Here is a 20278-nt window from a genome sequence, read left to right on the forward strand (position 1 = left end):
AGTGAGTGTCATTGCTATTACGAAGGAAGAAATGCTAGGCAAGCTCAAAGGTCTTAAAGTGGATCAGTCACCTGGCCCAGGTAGACTACATCCCAGAGTCCTGAGAAAGGTTGCTGAAGAGATAATGGATGCATTGGTCATGATCTTTCAAGAATCTGACATGGTCCTGGAGGGCTGGAAGATTGCAAATGTCACTCTACTCTTTAAGAAGGGAGGAAGACAAAAGAAAGGAAATTATAGACCAATTAGCCTAACCTCAGTGGTTGGGAATGTGTTAGAGTCTATTACTAACGATGAGGTTTTATGGTACTTGGAGTCTAATGATAAAATAAGTCAAAGTCAGCATGGTTTCTGTCAAGGGAAATGTTGCCTGACAGATCTTTTAGAGTTCTTCGAGGAAGTAACAAGCAGGGTGAACAAAAGAGAGGCAGTGGATGTCATTTACTTAGATTTTCAGAAGGCATTTGATAAGGTCCCACACAGGAGGCTGCTTAACAAGGTAACATCTTGTGGTGTTACAGGAAATATACTGGCATAGATAGGGGAATGGCTGACTGGCAGGAGGCAGCGAGTGGGCATAAAAGGGGCCTTTTCTGGTTGGCTGCTAGTGACTAGTGGTGTTCCTCAGTGTCAGTATTGGGACCGCTACTTTTCTATTTGTTTGTCAGTGATTTGGATAATGAAATTGATGGCTTTGTGGCAAAGTTTGCAGATGATATGAAGATAGGTGAAGGGGTAGGTAGTGCTGAGGAAGCAATGCGATTACAGCAGGACTTAGAAAAATCAGAAGAATGGACGAAAAAGTGGCAGATGGAATACGGTATTGCGAAATGTATGATAATGCATTTTGATAAAAGGAACAACAGTGAGGACTGTTATCTAAATGGGGAGAAGGTTCAAACATCAGAGGTGCAGAAGGGCTTAGGAGTCCTTGTTTGTGCAAGTCTCCCAGAAGGTTAATTTACAGATTGAGTCTGTGATAAAGAAGACAAATGCAATGTTGGCATTTATTTCAAGGGGAATAGAATATAAAAGTAAGGAGATAATGCTGAGTCTTTATAAAACATTAGTTGGGTTGTACTTGAAGTATTGTCAACAGTTTTGATCCCCATTTCTCAGCAAGTATGTGTTGTCATTGGAGAGAGTTGGGAAGATGTCATGAGGATGATTTGGGGAATGAAGGGGTTAACATATGAGGAGTATTTGGCAGCTTTGGGTCTGGAATTTATGAGAATGTGGAATGTGGAATTTATGAGAATGTCTCATTAAAGCCTACTGAATGTTGAAAGAGCAAACACGAGGAAATCTGCAGATGCTGGAAATTCAAACAACAACACACACAAAATGCTGGTAGAACACAGCAGGCTAGGCAGCATCTATAGGGAGAAACGTCGACATCGCTTCTCCCTATAGATGCTGCCTAGCCTGCTGTGTTCGAAACGTCGACATCGCTTCTCCCTATAGATGCTGCCTAGCCTGCTGTGTTCTACCAGCATTTTGTGTGTGTTGTTGTTTGAATGTTGAAAGGACTGGATAGGGTGGATGTGGAGAAAATGTTTCCTATGGTGGGGGTATCCAGAACTAAAGTGCACAGCCTCAAAATTGAGGTGCAACCTTTTAGAATGGAGATGAGGAGGAACATATTTAGCCAGAGAGTAGTGAATCTGTGGAATGCTTTGCCACAGACTGCGGTGGAGGCCAAGTGAGTGCGTATATTTAAGGTGGAAGTTGATAGTTTCCTGATCGGTCAGGGCATCAAGGGATATGGCGAGAAGGCAGGTGTATGGGGTTAAGTGGGATCTTGGATCAGCCATCCTGGAATGGCAAAGCAGACTCAAAAGGGCTGAATGGCTTAATTCTGCTGCTATGTCTTATGGTCCAACATAAATTAATTTCAGGCTTTTAAACATTTATTTCATGTGTGTTAATTTAAAGCATGCTGCACTTCACATTGCCTAGGGAGCAAGACAGACTCTCAAAAATAAGAAGCTTTACTTTGTTCCTTTTGTCCTCTATTCATAAATGCAGAGCAAATTGGCATTTTTATAAAGTAGTTGGTTGGTTTTGCTTTAGGTGAAGAGTAAATTGTCAAGGAAACTGGTGGGATTATTCTCAGGATGAATATTTACTTTGATAGCAAATGGATAGATAGTGTTTAAATTTTATTAATAACTTTATTTACATTGATACTGACTTTATTTACATTTAGCCCAAGCTATCTATAGTTTCAAGGACATGGAGAAGTGGTTCAGTATTGTAGCGAACTGTTTGTTACTTTATTTTTCCTGTTGCTTTTCTTAAATTCTTTATGTTTGCATATTTCTAATGTGTGCATGTATGTGTTCATGAATCCACCTTTAACTCTGACTTTGCTCACAGTCTTCTGCCCCATGTTTGCCTTTGCTGCATTTCCATCTGTGTATATGTATTTTCCTTTTCTTGCCCCCCCCCCCCCATGACTTTGGTATGTGCTTATTTCTCTCCCTCTCCCTCTCCCGTAAATCAAGCTTGGATATTGTTTCTTTCAAAATTGCATCACTAAGACATTGTATTCCATCTTTAATATTTTATGAAACATCTTAATCATCAAGTGCTCTTGTAGAATTTCTGTTGTCCGTTTAATTTTTTTTCTACCGAACTTGAAGATTTTAAGACTTCCTTTTGGCAATTGGATACAAGCACAAAATAGAAATAAAAATAGCAAAGACTGGAAGAAGTCATCAGATAAGGCAGTATCCTTGCAGAGAGAGAAACAAGGCAGTAACTCTTCATCAGAACTCAAAAGTAGGGAAATACATGTATTTTAAGTTACACAAAATGAGAGAGGTGGAGGAAAAACTGGCAAGCAGCCGAACCTCAGAATTGTCATTGCAGACTGAACAGAGATGATGTGTGAAGAGGTTACCTGATCTGCAGCTGGTGCCTCCTGTACTTTTAATACTCTATTCTGACCTCTTATCTTGACCTCTTGCATTGTTTCATTGTGAGTTCTCAATGGTGTTTCCAGAAATTTCAGGCATCAAGTTATTTTCTGTTGCCATGTCTGTTGCTGGATATTTTAGATTTCCTTTCCTTTTCTGGCTTTAACTGTTAAGTATTTAAAATCATGATTGTCTTAATGACTCTGAATCCTATCAGAGATATACCCTCTGTTCACTCAATTACTTCTGCCTTTTTGCAACTTTTGCATGTTTGTTTTCTCACTTAACCAGTTCTGATGAAGAGTCAGTCACCTTAACTATGACTCTGGTTCTGTCTCCACAGATGCTGCTTGATCAACTGAGTTCTTCAAGCATTTTCTGTAATTTTGTGTTCTATCTTCTGAATTTTTGCCATACACACAAAATTGAGATAATCTTAATATTTGTCAATGATATGAAAAAGAAGCATTTTTATTGTCATTTAAAATTAGTGATTAATTTGTACATATGCATTATCTAGTGTGTGTGTATGTGTATGTTTGTTTGTCTGTTTGTTTGTTTATTTATTTCCAAATAGAATCTAATTTTACACCGATTTTTTTTGTAGCCTTTTAATGAAAATTATTACTTTTCATGTCTCCATTTTAATCTTGTTAAGTAGCAGTGCATTGTCTTCTATAAGCTGTTTTGGATACTAAGTCAAAAAGGGATAATAGATGCAAGGGCCACATTTCAGACATGAACCTTTCCTGCTTCTCTGTAATTAAAAATCTGTAACACTATATTGTACTTACGGTCCTTAACGAGTTTTGTAAGATATTTGTGTGTATCCTTGTATAGCTGTTCATATTTCACTAAATGACAATGAATAAAATTTCATTTCTTTGCATCCCAAATATATCAGAGGTGTGGGATGCATGTATCTTCTTAAGATGTATGCATTTGATATTAGTGTATTAGTGATTGACCTGTAAAAATTTTTATGAAAAGGGATTTTAGCATATTTTCTTTCCTTAAGTTAAAAATATAAGATTTTTTCCTTAAAATAATGGATAGCTTTTATATTTTCACAGTGCCATTCGAGAACTAACTGCAAAGACCCTCCATAATCTTACTCCATACTCTCCAGAATACATGGCAAACAATGGTGATGTGTAATTTACTTCAAATCGTACTGCTTTTAACAATACATGCAATGCTAACAGCAGATTATTTGTTGATTTATACAACTGTTTTGGCATAATAGTGTTCATTGTAATTTAGTTAACTGGAAATTAAAGTTTAAAAAGCCTGATTCTAAATATGGTCAAACAGGAAAAAAACTATAAACTTCAGTTCTGATTCTTGAAAAACTTACTCCATTGTTTTATTCTATAAGGTATCAGGTTTTATAACTGTCAAATCCATCCAGTCAACTACTTTTACTTTCCATTAAACATCTGGTTCTAACAAGATGCCTCCTTCATCCTTAAGATATGTGTCACAGAAACTAACTGCACATTATCCAATTTCCTTTGTCTCTTTATGTTCATTTCTTCTCTTTCATTAGAAAAATTTTAATTATATGTTCATTTCTAATGTGTAATATCATATTTCAGGTCAGTCTCCGAGTGCCTTTATATTACAAATTTCCAAGGTCACTATTATTATTATATCTCTTTAAAATATTTGGTTAATCCATGATGACAGACCATACCTCCTAAATTACAAAATCCTACTGCCACTGGGCATTTCCAAAAGTTTTATTAAGATGTAGCTTGATGCATTTTGTTGAAATTTTTCCTATGTTGTTGGTGTTCGGTGCACAATTTGAGATATGGCCTTCCATAAGAACTTGACACCAAAGATGTCTACCATTTCATTGAAAAGACACCCGTTACTTTGTTCTACTCATTTTTGAGATCCAGCTACTGTTGGTATTGCCAGGATTTATTGCCCATCCCTACTTGTTATTTACTGCTTACCAGCTGATGCTTGAATGTGCAGCAGGTCTTTACTGTACCAGCTTTGGGCTGCTATACTTGCTGAGGAATTGAAAAAGAATTGAGCATTGCCCAGGCATTAGTGAATATCCACATTTTAGTCTTTTCCTGTTACTTTGTAGCTTTCTCATAAAATCTCTTAAAATGTTTATCTGCTCTGAAAAGCTGAAATGAAATTTCCTCTACTACACAGCACGGTAAGGTATTTCATGTCTTAACAAATGTTTGCTGAGTGAGTTCTTTTTTCCCCTCTCCCTTTTCCTTTCCTCTGTATTGGTTCACCTACCAGAGAAAATAGTAATTTTGTAAGTTGTTAAACTTCCTAGTCATCTATAGTTCTGGTCTCTGTTCAGAGATATAACTTACATACTCTGATAACCTCCTGAAAAATCTACACAACGTTCTCAGGAATCTAATGATCTGTTGTTCTTTCTCAAATGAGGTGGGCTGCATCTCACAATGTCTTCTATGAATTAACCTTTATTTTTAACAAACTTGGCTCGAAAGGGCATCTGTTAATGAGACAATATTATCTACAAGTTAAGTTGTAGGAAGTGCTTTTGTATTGTAACTGGCCAGGAGTCTTCTAACATCAGTCATGAGTTTAAAATCTGTTCCATATTGATATATTTCCAAACAGGTTTCTGCACCTTGCACAGTATCATATGGCTCCTTCAAATTCAGAAGTTGCATCCTATTTCACTATAAGCGAGATCAACTGTCTCTCTCCCTCATTCTTCTACAGTTTATGATAGGATCCACGATGTCATCCATTAATGAAAATTAAATTCACATCTAACTTACTGGAATGGTTAAGGAAAGTACATTAAAGGCATACTTCATTGGGAGTTTGAAGAGATTTGGTATGTCAACAAATACACTCAAAAAAGTCTATAGATGTACCAGGAAAACATTCTGACAGGCTGTAACACTGTCTGGTGGGGGGGGCGGAGCTTCTGCACAGGACTGAAAGAAGCTGCAGAAGGTTGTAAATTTAGCCAGCTCCATCTTGGCTACTAGCCTGCAAAGTACCCGGGACATCTTCAAGGAGCGGTGTCTCAGAAAGGCACAGTCTATTATTAAGGACCTCTAGCACCCAGGGCATGCCCTTTTCTCACTATTACCATCAGCTAGGAGGTACAGAAGCCTGAAGGCACACACTGAGCGATTCAGGAACAGCTTCTTTCCCGCTGCCATCCGATTCCTAAATGAACATTGAACCCACAAACACAACCTCACTTTTTTAATACATATTATTTCTGTTTTTCCACGATTTTTAATCTATTCAATATGTGTATACTGTAATTGATTTACTTATTTATTATTTTTTTTTCTTCTTTTGTATTATGTATTGCATTGAACTGCTGTTGCAAAGTTTAAAAATTTCACGACACATGCTGGTGATAATAAACCTGATTCTGAATCTGAAATTGCATTGCTTTTAAGAACTACTACATTGATGGCCCATCTAAATTTTAGTTAGAATTGTGCTATTTGCTTGAAGAATAAAAAATTCATGCCATGTTGACTGAATGATAGTTGATGTGTTTTACATTAATATGTTTTCAGCTATTTAAACGAATTGTTTTTTTGTAGCTTTGTTACAGTTGTTACCATTAGCAACGGGCATTGATTTGAATACACGTCATGGTGCAGTATTGGCCTGTGCAGAGATTGTTTATGCACTCAACAAGATATCTGTTGAGAACAACAGGTATGAGATTATTTAATGTGTTCAATTAAATAAAGCATCAATATATGTAACAGTGTGACTAAAGGAGAATAATAAAATTATTAATAATTACCAGTGAAAGCTATTGTCTAGAGAAGACATTGAAATAATGCTTTCATTAGTAACTGTTAATTAGGCTAACTTGTAACTGCTTTGTTTCCTTGAAGTTTCTCAGATTTTGTAATTATTAGTAACTTGTGCTCTGCTGCCTCAGTAATAAACAGATTAGTGTGCATCATTCAGGATTTCTTGGTCTGTTATGTTAACAGATGTGTTTCCCTAGTTCAATAAATATATTACCTCTAACAACATGTTAAACGTAGAAACATAGAAACATAGAAAATACGTGCAGGAGTAGGCCATTTGGCCCTTCGAGCCTGCACTGCCATTCAGTATGATCATGGCTGATCATCCAACTCAGAATCCTGTACCTGCTTTCTCTCCATACCCCCGATCCCTTTAGCCACAAGGGCCATATCTAACTTCCTCTTAAATATAGCCAATGAACCGGCCTCAACTGTTTCCTGTGGCAGAGAATTCCACAGATTCACCACTCTCTGTGTGAAGAAGTTTTTCCTCATCTTGGTCCTAAAAGGCTTCCCCTTTATCCTTAAACTGTGACCCCTTGTTCTGGAAAAGAACTTAAGTTGAACTTTAAGACTTGAATTAAAATAATTTTTAAAATTTTCTTGCTATGATTGTAACAATTTGTATCTTTGGTAGCAAAAACTTACCTACAAAATCATGATTAATTTGGGGGAGTCTAGGACCAGAAAGCACAGCACCAGAATAGAGAGACATCCCCTACCACAGGAAACGTCCTCTCCAACTACACTCTGTCTAGGCCTTTCAACATTCAATAGGTTTCAATGAGATAGTCCCTCATTCTTCTAAATTCCAGTGAGAAAAGATCCAGAGTCATCATTCACTGTTGATACGATAAGCCTTTCATTCCTGGAATCGTTCTTGTGAACCTCTACTGGACCTTCTCCAATGTCAACGCATTCTTTCTTAAATAAGGAGCCCAAAACTGCTCATGATACTCCATGTGAGGCCTCATCAGTGCCTTATAAATCCTCAATATTACATCCTTGCTTTTCTAATTTTGTCCTCTCAAAATGAATGCTAACATAATATTTGCCTTCCTCTCCACTGACTCAATCTGCAAATTCACCTTTAGGAAATCCTGCAGAAGGACTACCAAGTCTTTTTGTATCTCAGACTTTTGAATTTTCTCTCTGTTTAAAAAATAATAGTGCTTTTATTCTTTCTACCAAAGTGCATGACCATACACTTCCAGACAGTATATTTTATTTGCTACTTCTTTGCCTATTCTCCTAATCTGTCCATGTCCTTCTGCAGCCTCCCTGCTTTCTCAATACTTCCTGCCCTTGCACCTTTCTTTAAATCGTCTGCAACTTTGTCACAAAGCAATCAGTTCCACAAATAGATAGATAGATACTTTATTCATCCCCATGGGGAAATTCAACACTTTTTCCAATGTCCCATACACTTGTTGTAGCAAAACTAATTACATACAATACTTAACTCTGTAAAAATATGATATGCATCTAAATCACTCTCTCAAAAAGCATTAATAATAGCTTTTAAAAAGTACTTAAGTAGTTTACTTAAATACATTAATACAATCAACCCCGGCACTTTAACATATCTTACTCCTGGCGGTTGAATTGTAAAGCCTAATGGCATTGGGGAGTATTGACCTCTTCATCCTGTCTGAGGAGCATTGCATTGATAGCAACCTGTCGCTGAAACTGCTTCTCTGTCTCTGGATGGTGCTATGTAGAGGATGTTCAGGGTTTTCCATAATTGACCGTAGCCTACTCAGCGCCCTTCGCTCAGCTACCGATGTTATACTCTCCAGTACTTTGCCCACGACAGAGCCCGCCTTCCTTACCAGCTTATTAAGACGTGAGGCGTCCCTCTTCTTAATGCTGCCTCCCCAACACGCCACCACAAAGAAGAGGGCACTCTCCACAACTGACCTATAGAACATCTTCAGCATCTCACTACAGACATTGAATGACGCCAACCTTCTAAGGAAGTACAGTCGACTCTGTGCCTTCCTGCACAAGGCATCTGTGTTGGCAGTCCAGTCTAGCTTCTCGTCTAACTGTACTCCCAGATACTTGTAGGTCTTAACCTGCTCCACACATTCTCCATTAATGATCACTGGCTCCATATGAGGCCTAGATCTCCTAAAGTCCACCACCATCTCCTTGGTCTTGGTGATATTGAGACGCAGGTAGTTTGAGTTGCACCATATCACAAAGTCCTGTATCAGTTTCCTATACTCCTCCTCCTGTCCAATAATTGCCATAGAACGTAAAAATCAGCGGTGCAAACACTGACACCTGTGGAACACCACTAGTCACTGGCAACCAATCAGAAAAGGCTCCCGTCATTCCTAATCTTTGCCTCCTACCAGTCAGACAATGCTCTATCCATGATAGTAGCTTTCCTGTAATACCATGAACTGTTGTTAAGCAGCCTCATGTACAGCACATTGTCAAAAGCCTTCTGAAAATCCAAGTACACAACATCCATTGATTCTCCTTTGTCTTTTCTGCTTGTTATTTCCTCAAAGAATTCCAACAGATTTGTCAGGCAAGATATTTCATGAAGGAAGCTATGCTGACTTTGGACTATTTTATCATTTACCTCCAAGTGCACTGAAGCTACATCCTTAACAAATGGCTCCAACAAATTCCCAACCACTGAGTTCTGGCTATCTGGCCTATAATTCCCTCTCTTCTGTCTCTCTCCCTTCTTAAAGAGTGGAGTAATGTTTGCAATTTTCAATTCCTTTGGAACTATTCCAGAATCCGGTGTTTCTTGAAAGATCATTACAAAGCCCTCACAATCTCTTCAACTCCCTCCTTCAGAACCCTGGGGTGTAGCCATCTGATCAAGGTGACTTACCTACCTTCAGATCTTTCAGTTTCCCAAGCACCTAGTAGTAGCAACTACACTTACTTCTGCTCTCTGACACTCTTGATTTTGCAACTCTGCATTATTAATTTCCCTTCTGTTTCTGTTCATGTACTATTCAAAATAATCTGTCCATGAGGTTCATTTTTTCTCCTCTTTGATCCATAACCATACCCCAGCCTGCGTATTTGTACTGTAAATGATCCAAAAATTTCTTTCATAATTTACAATCAACAATCCACCACAAAAGTAACCTTATTCTATCTCAAACTTGTTTTAACTCTCTCAAGTCCTTTAGTGCCCTCCTAAACTTATTTCTGCAGAGTTCAATGTTTGAAATTTTCTGATCATGTTTCAGATTTTGCCACAGCACTGATATTCTGTTGAGAGTGAAATCATTCTCAATGTAGTCAGGCATTAATTGATCATTATGTGCATTCTACATTCTGCAATCTTTACTATAAGATCAGTTAACACTGTTTTACTTTTGTCTCAAAGTGAACAATTCGTTATTTTCTGCTAATCAGCAGTATCACCAAATAACTTCTGTTACCATGCAAGAACGTTGTTTATTTGTTTCAGTGGTTTTAAAGCAGGTACTTGGAGAAAGGTTGCAAAATCTGGCTGTTTTAGGATTGTTCAGAGAGCTGCGTTTACTAAGCTGAGGAAATCTAAGAGTGATCTTCTGTTACATAACAAAATTAATTCTTCCTTGTATTTTTAATCAGATTTGTTGATATTTGGATAATTCAGTTTGAAGCGAAAGATGGTGTCCTAGAAAGAAGTTTATTTTGTTCAGAATTATTAATAGGATACTCGCAAACATGACTGGAGTAGATTTATTAAACTGGTTCTTCTATTTATCATGTTTGTTTAATTATCTCTTTAATAGGCCAGTGACAGATTTTATCAGTGAGAATACACTGGAAAGTCTGAAGAATATTCATCGAAAGGTATGCCTGGCACAGTACAATTTAGCAATATATTTGAATGCAGTTATTCACCTTTAAACAACAACAAAAACCCCCAGCTTGGTCTGTATTTCAGCTTTCTGTGGACAGGGCCTGTTTGATCCTGCCACATTTGTTACTGAAGGCCTTGCCAACAAGATCTGCTTAAGTGATGATTTAGCTGGAACTATAGAGTCATAGAATACTACAGTATAGAAACAGGCCCTTTGGCCCATCCAATCAATGTTCTTTCTTTATCAATCTTTTTATTAATAAAAAAGTACATATATAAACAAGAGGAAAATTATCTCAAATAACTAGATCGATAACAATTCATATAATAGGTAAAATGAACATTATCAAGATCATGCATAGTATTAATCTAATAGTATATAATACAAAATAAGATAATCAATTCTCCTCTTATCATTCCATGAACAGAAGAAAAAAGATAAAGAAACTTTTATAATTTTTATATACATAAAAAACCCACTAAACAAAAAAAAAACAAAAAAAGAAAAAGAGGGAAAAAAGGAACTGGGCAACTCATACTGAGAATAAAAGCAAGAAAAAAGAGAAAAAAGAGATTTCTGATCAAATCCAAAGTTTTTAGAAAGTAACTGGAAGAGCAATAAATCAAACCATATGAAAATATTGAATAAAAGGTCACCAGGTTTCTTCAAATTTAAAGAATGTATCAAATGTCCGACTTCTTATTTTCTCTAAACTTAGATAGGACAATGGAGATAAGCCAATAAAAAACAATAGGTGGATTAGAGTCCTTCCATTTAAGCAAAGTGGCTCTCCTAGCCAATAAAGTTTTAAAAGCTATCATCCATTGAGTGGAAACAGGAATATATCCTGCTTCCGGTGGAGTGATCCCAAAAATTGCTGTAAGAAAATTTGGTTGTAGGGCCAAATTCAAGACTTTTGATAAAATTTTAAAGACATCTTTCCAAAAATTATCTATCTTGATACAAGACCAAAACATGTGTTAAAGTAGCCACCTCAATATTACATCTGTTGCAAATAGGATTAATGTTGGAAAAGATACGGGCTAATTTATCCTTTGACATATGTGCCCGATGTACTACCTTGAACTGTATCAAGGAATGACGGGCACAAATATTTACCAAGTGAAAGATTTTATTTCATTGATTATCTGAAAGTGACTCACGAAATTCCAATTCCCACGCAGCTTTAATTTTATCATTAGATACCATCGCAAATTCAATAACCATTTATAAATTATAGCTATCAGTCCTTTTTGAAATGGTTTAATCTGAAAAAGAGTAACTATTATATTGGGTGAATAAGCAGAGGGAAAATTTGGAAGTAAACTACATAGAAAATTCCTAATTTGTAAATATCTAAAAAAGTGTGCATTAGGTAAGTCATATTTGTCCACTAACTGAGTGAAAGACATTAAACAATCCCCCATAAACAAGTCTAAAAAAAGTTACTATTCCTTTGGTTTTCCAAATTAAAAAGGTCAGATCGGAAATTGATGGTTTAAAAAATAATTAAGATGGATTTTACAAGAAAGAGCAAAGTTATTAAACTCATAAAATCTACGAAACTGAAACCGAATTCGTAATGTATGTTTAACAATGGGATTGAGGTCTCGACTGCCAATCTTAGAAAGCAAAAAGGGAAGAGGAGCTCCCAGTAAAGAGGCCAAAGAATACCCCTTCACCGAGTTTTTCTCCAGAGCCACCCACAAAGGACAGTCATGTATGTCTGAGTAATGAACCCAAAAAGAAATGTATCAAATATTAATTGCCCAGTAATACATTCTAAAATTTGGCAAAACCATACCACCATACTTCTTTAATTTCTGCAATAAATGTTTACTCAATCTAGGATTTTTATTATTCCAAATATAAGATAGAATTTCAGAACCTATTCTATCAAAAAACAGTTTAGGAACAAAAGAAGGGATTTCTTGGAATGCATATAAGAACTTTGGTAACACTATCATTTTAATAGCATTAATTCGACCAATTTATGATAATGTCATAGGAGACCATTTAGAAAGTATTTGTTGTGTGTATTCAATTAATGGAAGAAAGTTATATTTATACAGGTCCTTAAAATTTTTGGTAATTTTAATACCAAGATAAATTAAGTTATAGCAATGCTAAAGGGAATTTGATCATATTGATCCAAGTAGTTATTAATAGGAAATAACTCACTTCTGTGCAAATGTAATTTATATCCAGAAAGACTACTAAATTCAGAAACTAAAGATAACATAGCAGGAATAGATTTCTTAGGACATCCAAACAATGTTGAACTAATAATTTACCTTGTCTCATTGATCTGCACCCAGACCATAGCCCTCCAGACTCCTTCCATCCATGTACCTATCTAAATTCCTTTTAACCCATGACCTCTAGTTCTAGTCTCACCCAATCTCAGTGATAAAGCCTGCTTGCATTTATTCTATCTATACCTCTTGTAATTTTCTATCCAATCTCTCCTTATTCTCTGCGCTTTAGAGAATAAAGTCTTAACTTATGTGAGAAGGTTGCTGCTGTCTAGTAATTTGAAGTTATCAGTTGAAATTATGGTCTGTGGCAAAAATAGTTGGTGATTTAATAGTTAGCCAGATTTAAATTTTGGTTTCATTGTTAGTGAAGATAATGGTTATACAGGTTTCAATTTAGACGATACACAGATCATTTTCGTTTACTTTGTCAGTAATCTTGTGTGTCCTAAAGTGTGCATTTAAGTAATTAGGGTGTTAAGAGGAGAGAATATAGAAATGTTATATGGGAATCTTCCAGAAGTTGATATCTCAAACATTCATCCTCACTTCTTTTTCACAACGTAACTGGTGAAGTAAATTCAGAAAATATACATCTATTGATTCAATATGATTTATCAATAATTATCCCTTTCAACTAAATTTGGTAAGCCTTTTCATTTGATTGTTTTAAAAAATAGATTTTGGTAGGTTAAACTTCTGCTATTTGCTTATCAATTTCTGATTTTGTGCTAGTAGTAAATAGAGCATAAATCTAGTTTATATATTCTAATGGGCTGTTATTTCTTTCAGCTTTATAACTGCCAGTTTTACAGGTAAGAGTTTATTATAGCCACTTAATCATTTAGCACACTCGCTTAATTTTTAATGTGATGTTGGAATTTTTCATATCATTCAGCATAGATGTTTTGATAATTGAAGAACACTCCATGCACCAATCCCCCTCCAGCACCCATCCCCTCTCCCCACCTCCCAACCCCCCCCCCCCCCCCCGCCAGCCCCATCACTCACCCTCCCAAATCCACCCCTCTCCCTGCAGGTGTGACCTTCCACCTCATCTGCTGCCCTTCCACCTCCTCTGCCACCCCTCCCACTCACCTGCACCCTCTTCTCTGCGGCCCCTCCACCTCCTCTGCCCTCCACCTCTGTCGCTCCTCCACCTCCGGTGCCATCTCCCCCACCTCTGACCTGCCTGTCCCTCCTCTGCTGCCCATCCCCTTCTCTGTCCGCTTCCCCTCCTCTGCCACCCTTGCCTTCCTTTGCCTGCCTCCCCTCTTCTGTCTGCTTCCCCTCCTGCTGCCCCTCCCCCTCCTCTACCACTCCACTTCTCCCCTTCTCTCTGCCTTTCCTCTCCCTCTCCCTCATCCCATCCCCCTCTCCACCTTCCCCTACACTTATCTCTCCGTCCCTGCCTTTCTTCCTTCCTTTGCCTGTCTGTCTTCTCCTCCCCTCCTCTTGCTCTTCATCCTTTTTTAGTTGTCCTCTGTTTTCTACATTTGGCTTGCCTGTTCATAATATGATTTATAAATCTTATAGTTGTCTGAGTGTTCCCATGTTTAATTTTTAAGTTACGTATCTTCATTTGTCTAGAGAGCGATAGCTTTGAGTTCCTGTCATTTACTTCTCTGGAAGTGGATAAGTTGTAGACCATGTCATCGACTTACTCATTTATTGTAGTGGTAATTTAATGACTCAGTATACCTACCTGCTTTTTTCATTTTTCTGATTGGTGACATCTGTGCTGTGCATTGAATCTTATTGTGTATATATTGTTTCCTCTAATAGAGTAAATCTATTAAGTACTACTTCACTGGGAAAAAATGTGCTGACTCTTGTTGGGTTTTCTTTGAAGATAATGGGGATTCAATTAGTCACACCCCTCTTCCTCTTGGTTAATAAGATATCTCTGCAACTGATTTAATCATGGTGTTGCTGACAGCTTTGTGACACATTAATTTTGGATGGACTGAATTTAGTGTCATGCTGATAATTAATAACCTGGTATCATACTATTGTCTGGACCTTTGTTTTTCTGAATGCTTTACCACTATGTCCATATGTTTGGCTGGAATATACTTTCAGTAGTCATTTTCTGCCCTTGAATTGCCACCATGGAAATTCCTTTGATTGCCTCTATAGCTATTATATGCTCTGCAATACACTGTGGTACAACCTGAAACAATAATTCTTGCTAATGATTGCAAGAGTACAGTTTCTTTTATATAATAATTATTGATATAATGAACCTTTTATTGTCATGTCTTGAACAACTTTCAGGCTTGTATCTGTTGTAACATTCACTTCACATAAGTACAAGTTCAAGTTTAATTGTCATTTAACCATACATGAATACAGCCAAATGAAAGAGTGTCACAAGTACCAGGTAGTGATCATCACACACCTCTCCTTAATCTTCAGCTCCTCTAAAAACATTAAATACCACGTTATCAAGATCTGTGATCACCAATAACCTGATATTTCAATGGTTCATCTACAATATCTATGCAAATTAGAGGTTAGCTATTCTGCAGCAAATGACTCACCTGCCTCCAGTTTTTTTCTAGCATTCAAAATGCACAAGGCAGAAAACTGATAGAATACTCTTTAGAATTTGAATTTGAGTGTCTGGAATTAAATGTGTGAATATTCATAAAATAACACGCATGCAAATTGTTCCTAATCTTGTTTATTGCATATTTTTGAGAAAGTTGTAGGAGGGATATGGTTTTGTGCCTGCATGCTCACACTTGTGATCCAATAACAATAAGAAAATTAAGTGTTTTGTTTTCAGGACAAAGCCCCAGCAAGTTTTGCTCCAAGTTTCTTGTTAAGCTGAAATTCGAACATTGCATTATTGCCCTCAGGCAATAATTAATTTTTATAAACAAATGCAGACAATAGCTTAAACACAGGTGTTTCTGCAGATGCTGGAGATCTTGAGCAACACATTCAAAATGCTGGAGAAACTCAGCAAGTCAGGCAGCATCTATGGAGGGGAATAAAAAGTTGACATTTCTGGCCACAGCCCTTCATTGGAACTAGAAAGGAAGGGTAAGCCAGAATAAGAAGGGGAGTAGAAGGAGTACAAGCTAGCAGGTGATAGGTGAAACCAAGTGAGGAGGAAGGTGGGTGAGGTGGCGGGGTGGTGAAGTAATTGCCTGGGAGGTGATTAATAAAGAGGTTAGGGTCTGAAGAAGAAGGAATTTAATAGTTGAGGATAGTAGACTGTAGGAGAAGAGAAGGAGGAGAGAAAGGTAAGAGGCAGGTGAGGAGAAAAGGGCGGTTGAGGGGGTAACCAGAATGGGAAATGGAGAAAGCGAGAAGGGGAGATAGGGGTGTAATTACTGGATGGTAGAGAAATTGATATTCATGCCAACAGATTGGAGGCTATCCAGACAGAGTATGAGGTTTTGCTACTGTACTGGAATTTGGCCTGACCGTGGCAGTAAAAAGGCCATGGACAGACATATCAGAATGGGAATGGAAAGTTGATTTGAAATGTGTAGCGCCTGAGAGATCCTGCCTTTTGCAGTGAAATATGCTCGACAAAGCCATCCCTTAATCTGTGTCGTGTCTCACTGTTATGGAGGCTGCACCAGGAGCAATGGAACAATAGAGTTTGTGTCACCACACTTGGAAGAAATGTTTGGGGCTCTCAGTGGTGGAGAAGGAAGAGCTGTTGGGGCAGGTATAGCATTTATTGCACTTTCAGCGATAAGTGCCAGGAGGGAGATGTGGGAATAGACAAGTGGACAAGTGAGTCAAATAGAGAGCGATTCTCACAGAAAGTGGAAGGCAGGTAGGAAAAGATTTAGTTGGATCCCTTTGGAGATGGCAACAATAGTTTATTTGGGTGGTAAACTCTCTGCACAGTTGGTGTAAGGACAGATGGAATAAATATAGTGAAGAACAAGCTGCTTCGCCTACAGTCAACATATGGTGTTAAATTATTGGGCTACGTAGGAGTGACACTCAGTTAGCAATTGGCAGCTGATGATTGGTATTTATTGGCAAGTCTTTCCTTCAATTCACTTTGAATTGTGATTTATCCAGTTTTTCTTTTCCTAGTTTATGTTTGATAACTTGCAATTTTGTTTAACTTATGTGAAACAATGTAAATGATTTGAATTGATATGGAGTGCAGACTAAGGAACATTGGCCCTCCTGCAGACTGCTTCTTCCAGACTTGTTACAATCACGATGTCACTTGGTCAATAGTGTCATGTACCCCATGATGGGTTACAGAACCAGCAGAAATGGAAAACACTTCGGAGTCTGGTATTGCTGTTAACTAATAGTGTTTATTAGTAACTACGCAATACAGTAATATAAATGCAGGTATATCAAACAGGTTAGCAGTGATTATAGATGTATGCGTGTATGTGTGTGTGTATATATATATATAAATAAAAAGAAGTGTGGAAATAGAAAACCCAGCTTTTTCACGTTTATGGGTAAATGGATACAATCTTACGATGATGAAGAAAGTTCAGTTCAGTTTGTGGTATTCAGTTGGGTTGAGTTGGAGAGAGAGAGATGTGTAGGTTCTCCGGTGAGCTGGTGTCGTCAGTCTTCCCTCCGAAATCCTCCGAAGGGAATCCGAAATCCTTTTAAAGTTACTGACTGTGACTATAACCAAGGCGACTGTTCTTCTGTGGTAGAATTATCAACCTAGGCAAAGGTTGGACACACAAATAACTCCCCACCGGTCACACCTTTTCTGCACTGTGAGAGCCACTGATCGATTCTCCTGATCGATCCTCCAAAACCCACCTTCCTGTGGGCACAACACAGCTCATTCAGTGTCCAAAACCGTGTGTGTCCCTGTCCAGCAGCTGACCTGGCATTTATCTCAGCATGCTGAACACCAGCTGCCCATCAAACTGCTCCGCCCTTCTCTCTCTGTAAGAACTTACAAGCAGGCAGTGTCCTTGTAGAAATGTATGCAAACTGCCGAGAAATCATAACATCAATCTTCCGAGCATTCTTTGTCTCTCTCTCTTTCTCTCTCTCTCTCTCTCTCTCTCTCAATAACAAGGTCTCTGCATTGTACACCTCCCTCTCTCTTTAAATAACAAAGTCTCTGCGTTGTACACCTCCTTCGGTCTCTTTTTTTTTTAAGTGCACAGTTCATAGGGTCAATTCAGGACCCCGTCACAATAGTCATAAAGTGACGTGCATCAATATCTAACATAGCAATATATCCCAAAGCTATGCTATGGAAATCTTAAAATATACAACAGCATAGGCCCTTTGGCCCACAAAATTGTGCTGAACTTATTAAACTCGTAATTAATACCTAACTAAATAATCCCTTCTGCCTACACAGAGCCCATGTCCCTCGGCAGTGCACCAATCCAGGCACCCACTGCGCTCTGTTAAAAAAAAACATGGCTGCAGAGTTCCTTTGAAATTCCCCTCCACCCCTCTTAAATACATGCCTTCTGGTATCGGACATTTCATCCCCGAGAGAAAGATGCCAGCTGTCTATCTTTGCCTCTCATAATCTTATAAACTTCTATCCTATCAGACCTCTCCTCAGCTTCTGCCCAGAAAAAACCCAAGTTTGTCCAACCTCTCTTTATCACATATGTTCTCTAAATCAGGCTGCAGCCTGGTAAATCCTGTATCTTCTCACATCCTTCCTATATTGAGAGACCAGAATTGAATGCAATATTCCACTTATGCCCAAACCAAAGTTTTATAAAGCTGCAACACAACTTCCTGATTTGTGAACTCAGTGTGTTGACTAATGAAGACAGCATGCCATATGCCTTCTTTACCCCCCTTTCAACCTGTGCCATCTTAAGACAAAGGCTTCATAAATGAACTGAGGTTTTGAGGAACATCCTTGAAGACAAGGATGTGGAGAAGTTTTAGAACTTTGGTAAATATGAAATGACCAAATGGCTAAAATTTTAAGAGCATAGTTACCTTGGAGGGTTTTATGGGTCAAGGAAATCACAAAGGCAAGACAGGCTGAGGACATGGAATAGATTAGTATTGAAATTGGCTTTGTATTATCACAAGATACAGTGATGAGCTTGTCTTATTCACTGCTCATACAGATCAAATCATTACATGGTGCATTAAGGTAGTATAAGGTTAAAGAACAATGTAGAATAAAGTGTAACAACTACAGAGGAAGTGCTATGCAGGTAAACAAGATGTAAGATCATAGAAATGTACTGTAGATCGTCAGGTCAAGAGTTACCTTATCGTACTATGGTACTATAGTCTTCTAACGGTGGGGTAGAAACTGTCCTTCAGCTTGGTGGTTCATGCTTTCAAAATTTTGTTTCATCTATGTGATGGAAGAAGGGTGAAGACAGAATGATTAAGATAGATGGGTGTTTGATAATGCTGGCTGTTTTATTGAGGCAGCAAGAAGTATAGACAGGATCCATGGAGGGGAGGCTAGTTTCTGTGATGTGCTGAGCTGTGTCTGAAATGAAGATGAGATGTGCTGCAGAGCACTTTAGTAGGAGTATAGTCAAAAGTTCATTTTAGGCTTAAGCATAACACCTAGTCTCCAAGCACTGGTTCACTTTCAAACTGTTATCAACAAGAGAATTTGAGTTGCTGGTAGTCATTAAGGAGGGAAAGGCATAAAGTCAGGATTGTGTGAGATAACATAATTAAAACCCATCTTCTCTGCAGCATTTTTATTTTGCTTCTGCAGTTACCTGTCATGCAACTTCCCATGCTTCTTCCTTACTTTAAGATGGTGGCCACTCATACCCTGAGGTGCCATCCTTATGTCCACATCTTTTCAGTATTTCTCTTTTTGAAAGGCCACATCTCTCTCTAATTGCTGATCTATTTTTTAAATTATTTCTTATTGAAATCATTTTATTATATTGTACTATTTTAGTGACACCAGCCCACAAAATTTAATTTTGTGTGTGACCAATACCAAATTACCTCCAATGTAATTTCCAATGTGCTTACTGGTACATGTGGTTCTGTTTGCAGCAGCAGTGATATTTTTGTAGAGTAGGTATTGATACAAGCTAACCTGATGCTTTTTTAAGGTGTGCCAGTTTGTGCCGGTATTTTCTGAATAGCTCCACTGTCGTATTGATAGATAGATAGATAGATAGATACTTTATTCATCCCCATGGGGAAATTCAACTTTTTTTCCAATGTCCCATACACTTGTTGTAGCAAAACTAATTACATACAATACTTAACTCAGTAAAAAATATGATATGCATCTAAATCACTATCTCAAAAAGCATTAATAATAGCTTTTAAAAAGTTCTTAAGTCCTGGCGGTAGAATTGTAAAGCCTAATGGCATTGGGGAGTATTGACCTCTTCATCCTGTCTGAGGAGCATTGCATCGATAGTAACCTGTCGCTGAAACTGCTTCTCTGTCTCTGGATGGTGCTATGTAGAGGATGTTCAGAGTTATCCGTAATTGACCGTAGCCTACTCAGCGCCCTTCGCTCAGCTACCGATGTTAAACTC

The 20278-nt window shown here is 37.8% G+C and overlaps 1 protein-coding gene across 1 annotated transcript in view; it reads left to right on the forward strand.

The window, feature by feature from the left end:
• Positions 1-20278, forward strand: part of tbcd (tubulin folding cofactor D) — a 250865-nt gene that overhangs the window by 156393 nt on the left and 74194 nt on the right. The window contains exons 19-22 of the mRNA XM_073025892.1: positions 3995-4068; positions 6500-6617; positions 10480-10540; positions 13599-13621. Coding sequence (XP_072881993.1) covers positions 3995-4068; positions 6500-6617; positions 10480-10540; positions 13599-13621 — 276 coding nt within the window. The remainder of the gene's footprint in view (positions 1-3994; positions 4069-6499; positions 6618-10479; positions 10541-13598; positions 13622-20278) is intronic.

This window comes from Hemitrygon akajei, chromosome 22 (assembly GCF_048418815.1).
Source record: "Hemitrygon akajei chromosome 22, sHemAka1.3, whole genome shotgun sequence".
Classification (NCBI taxonomy): domain Eukaryota; kingdom Metazoa; phylum Chordata; class Chondrichthyes; order Myliobatiformes; family Dasyatidae; genus Hemitrygon; species Hemitrygon akajei.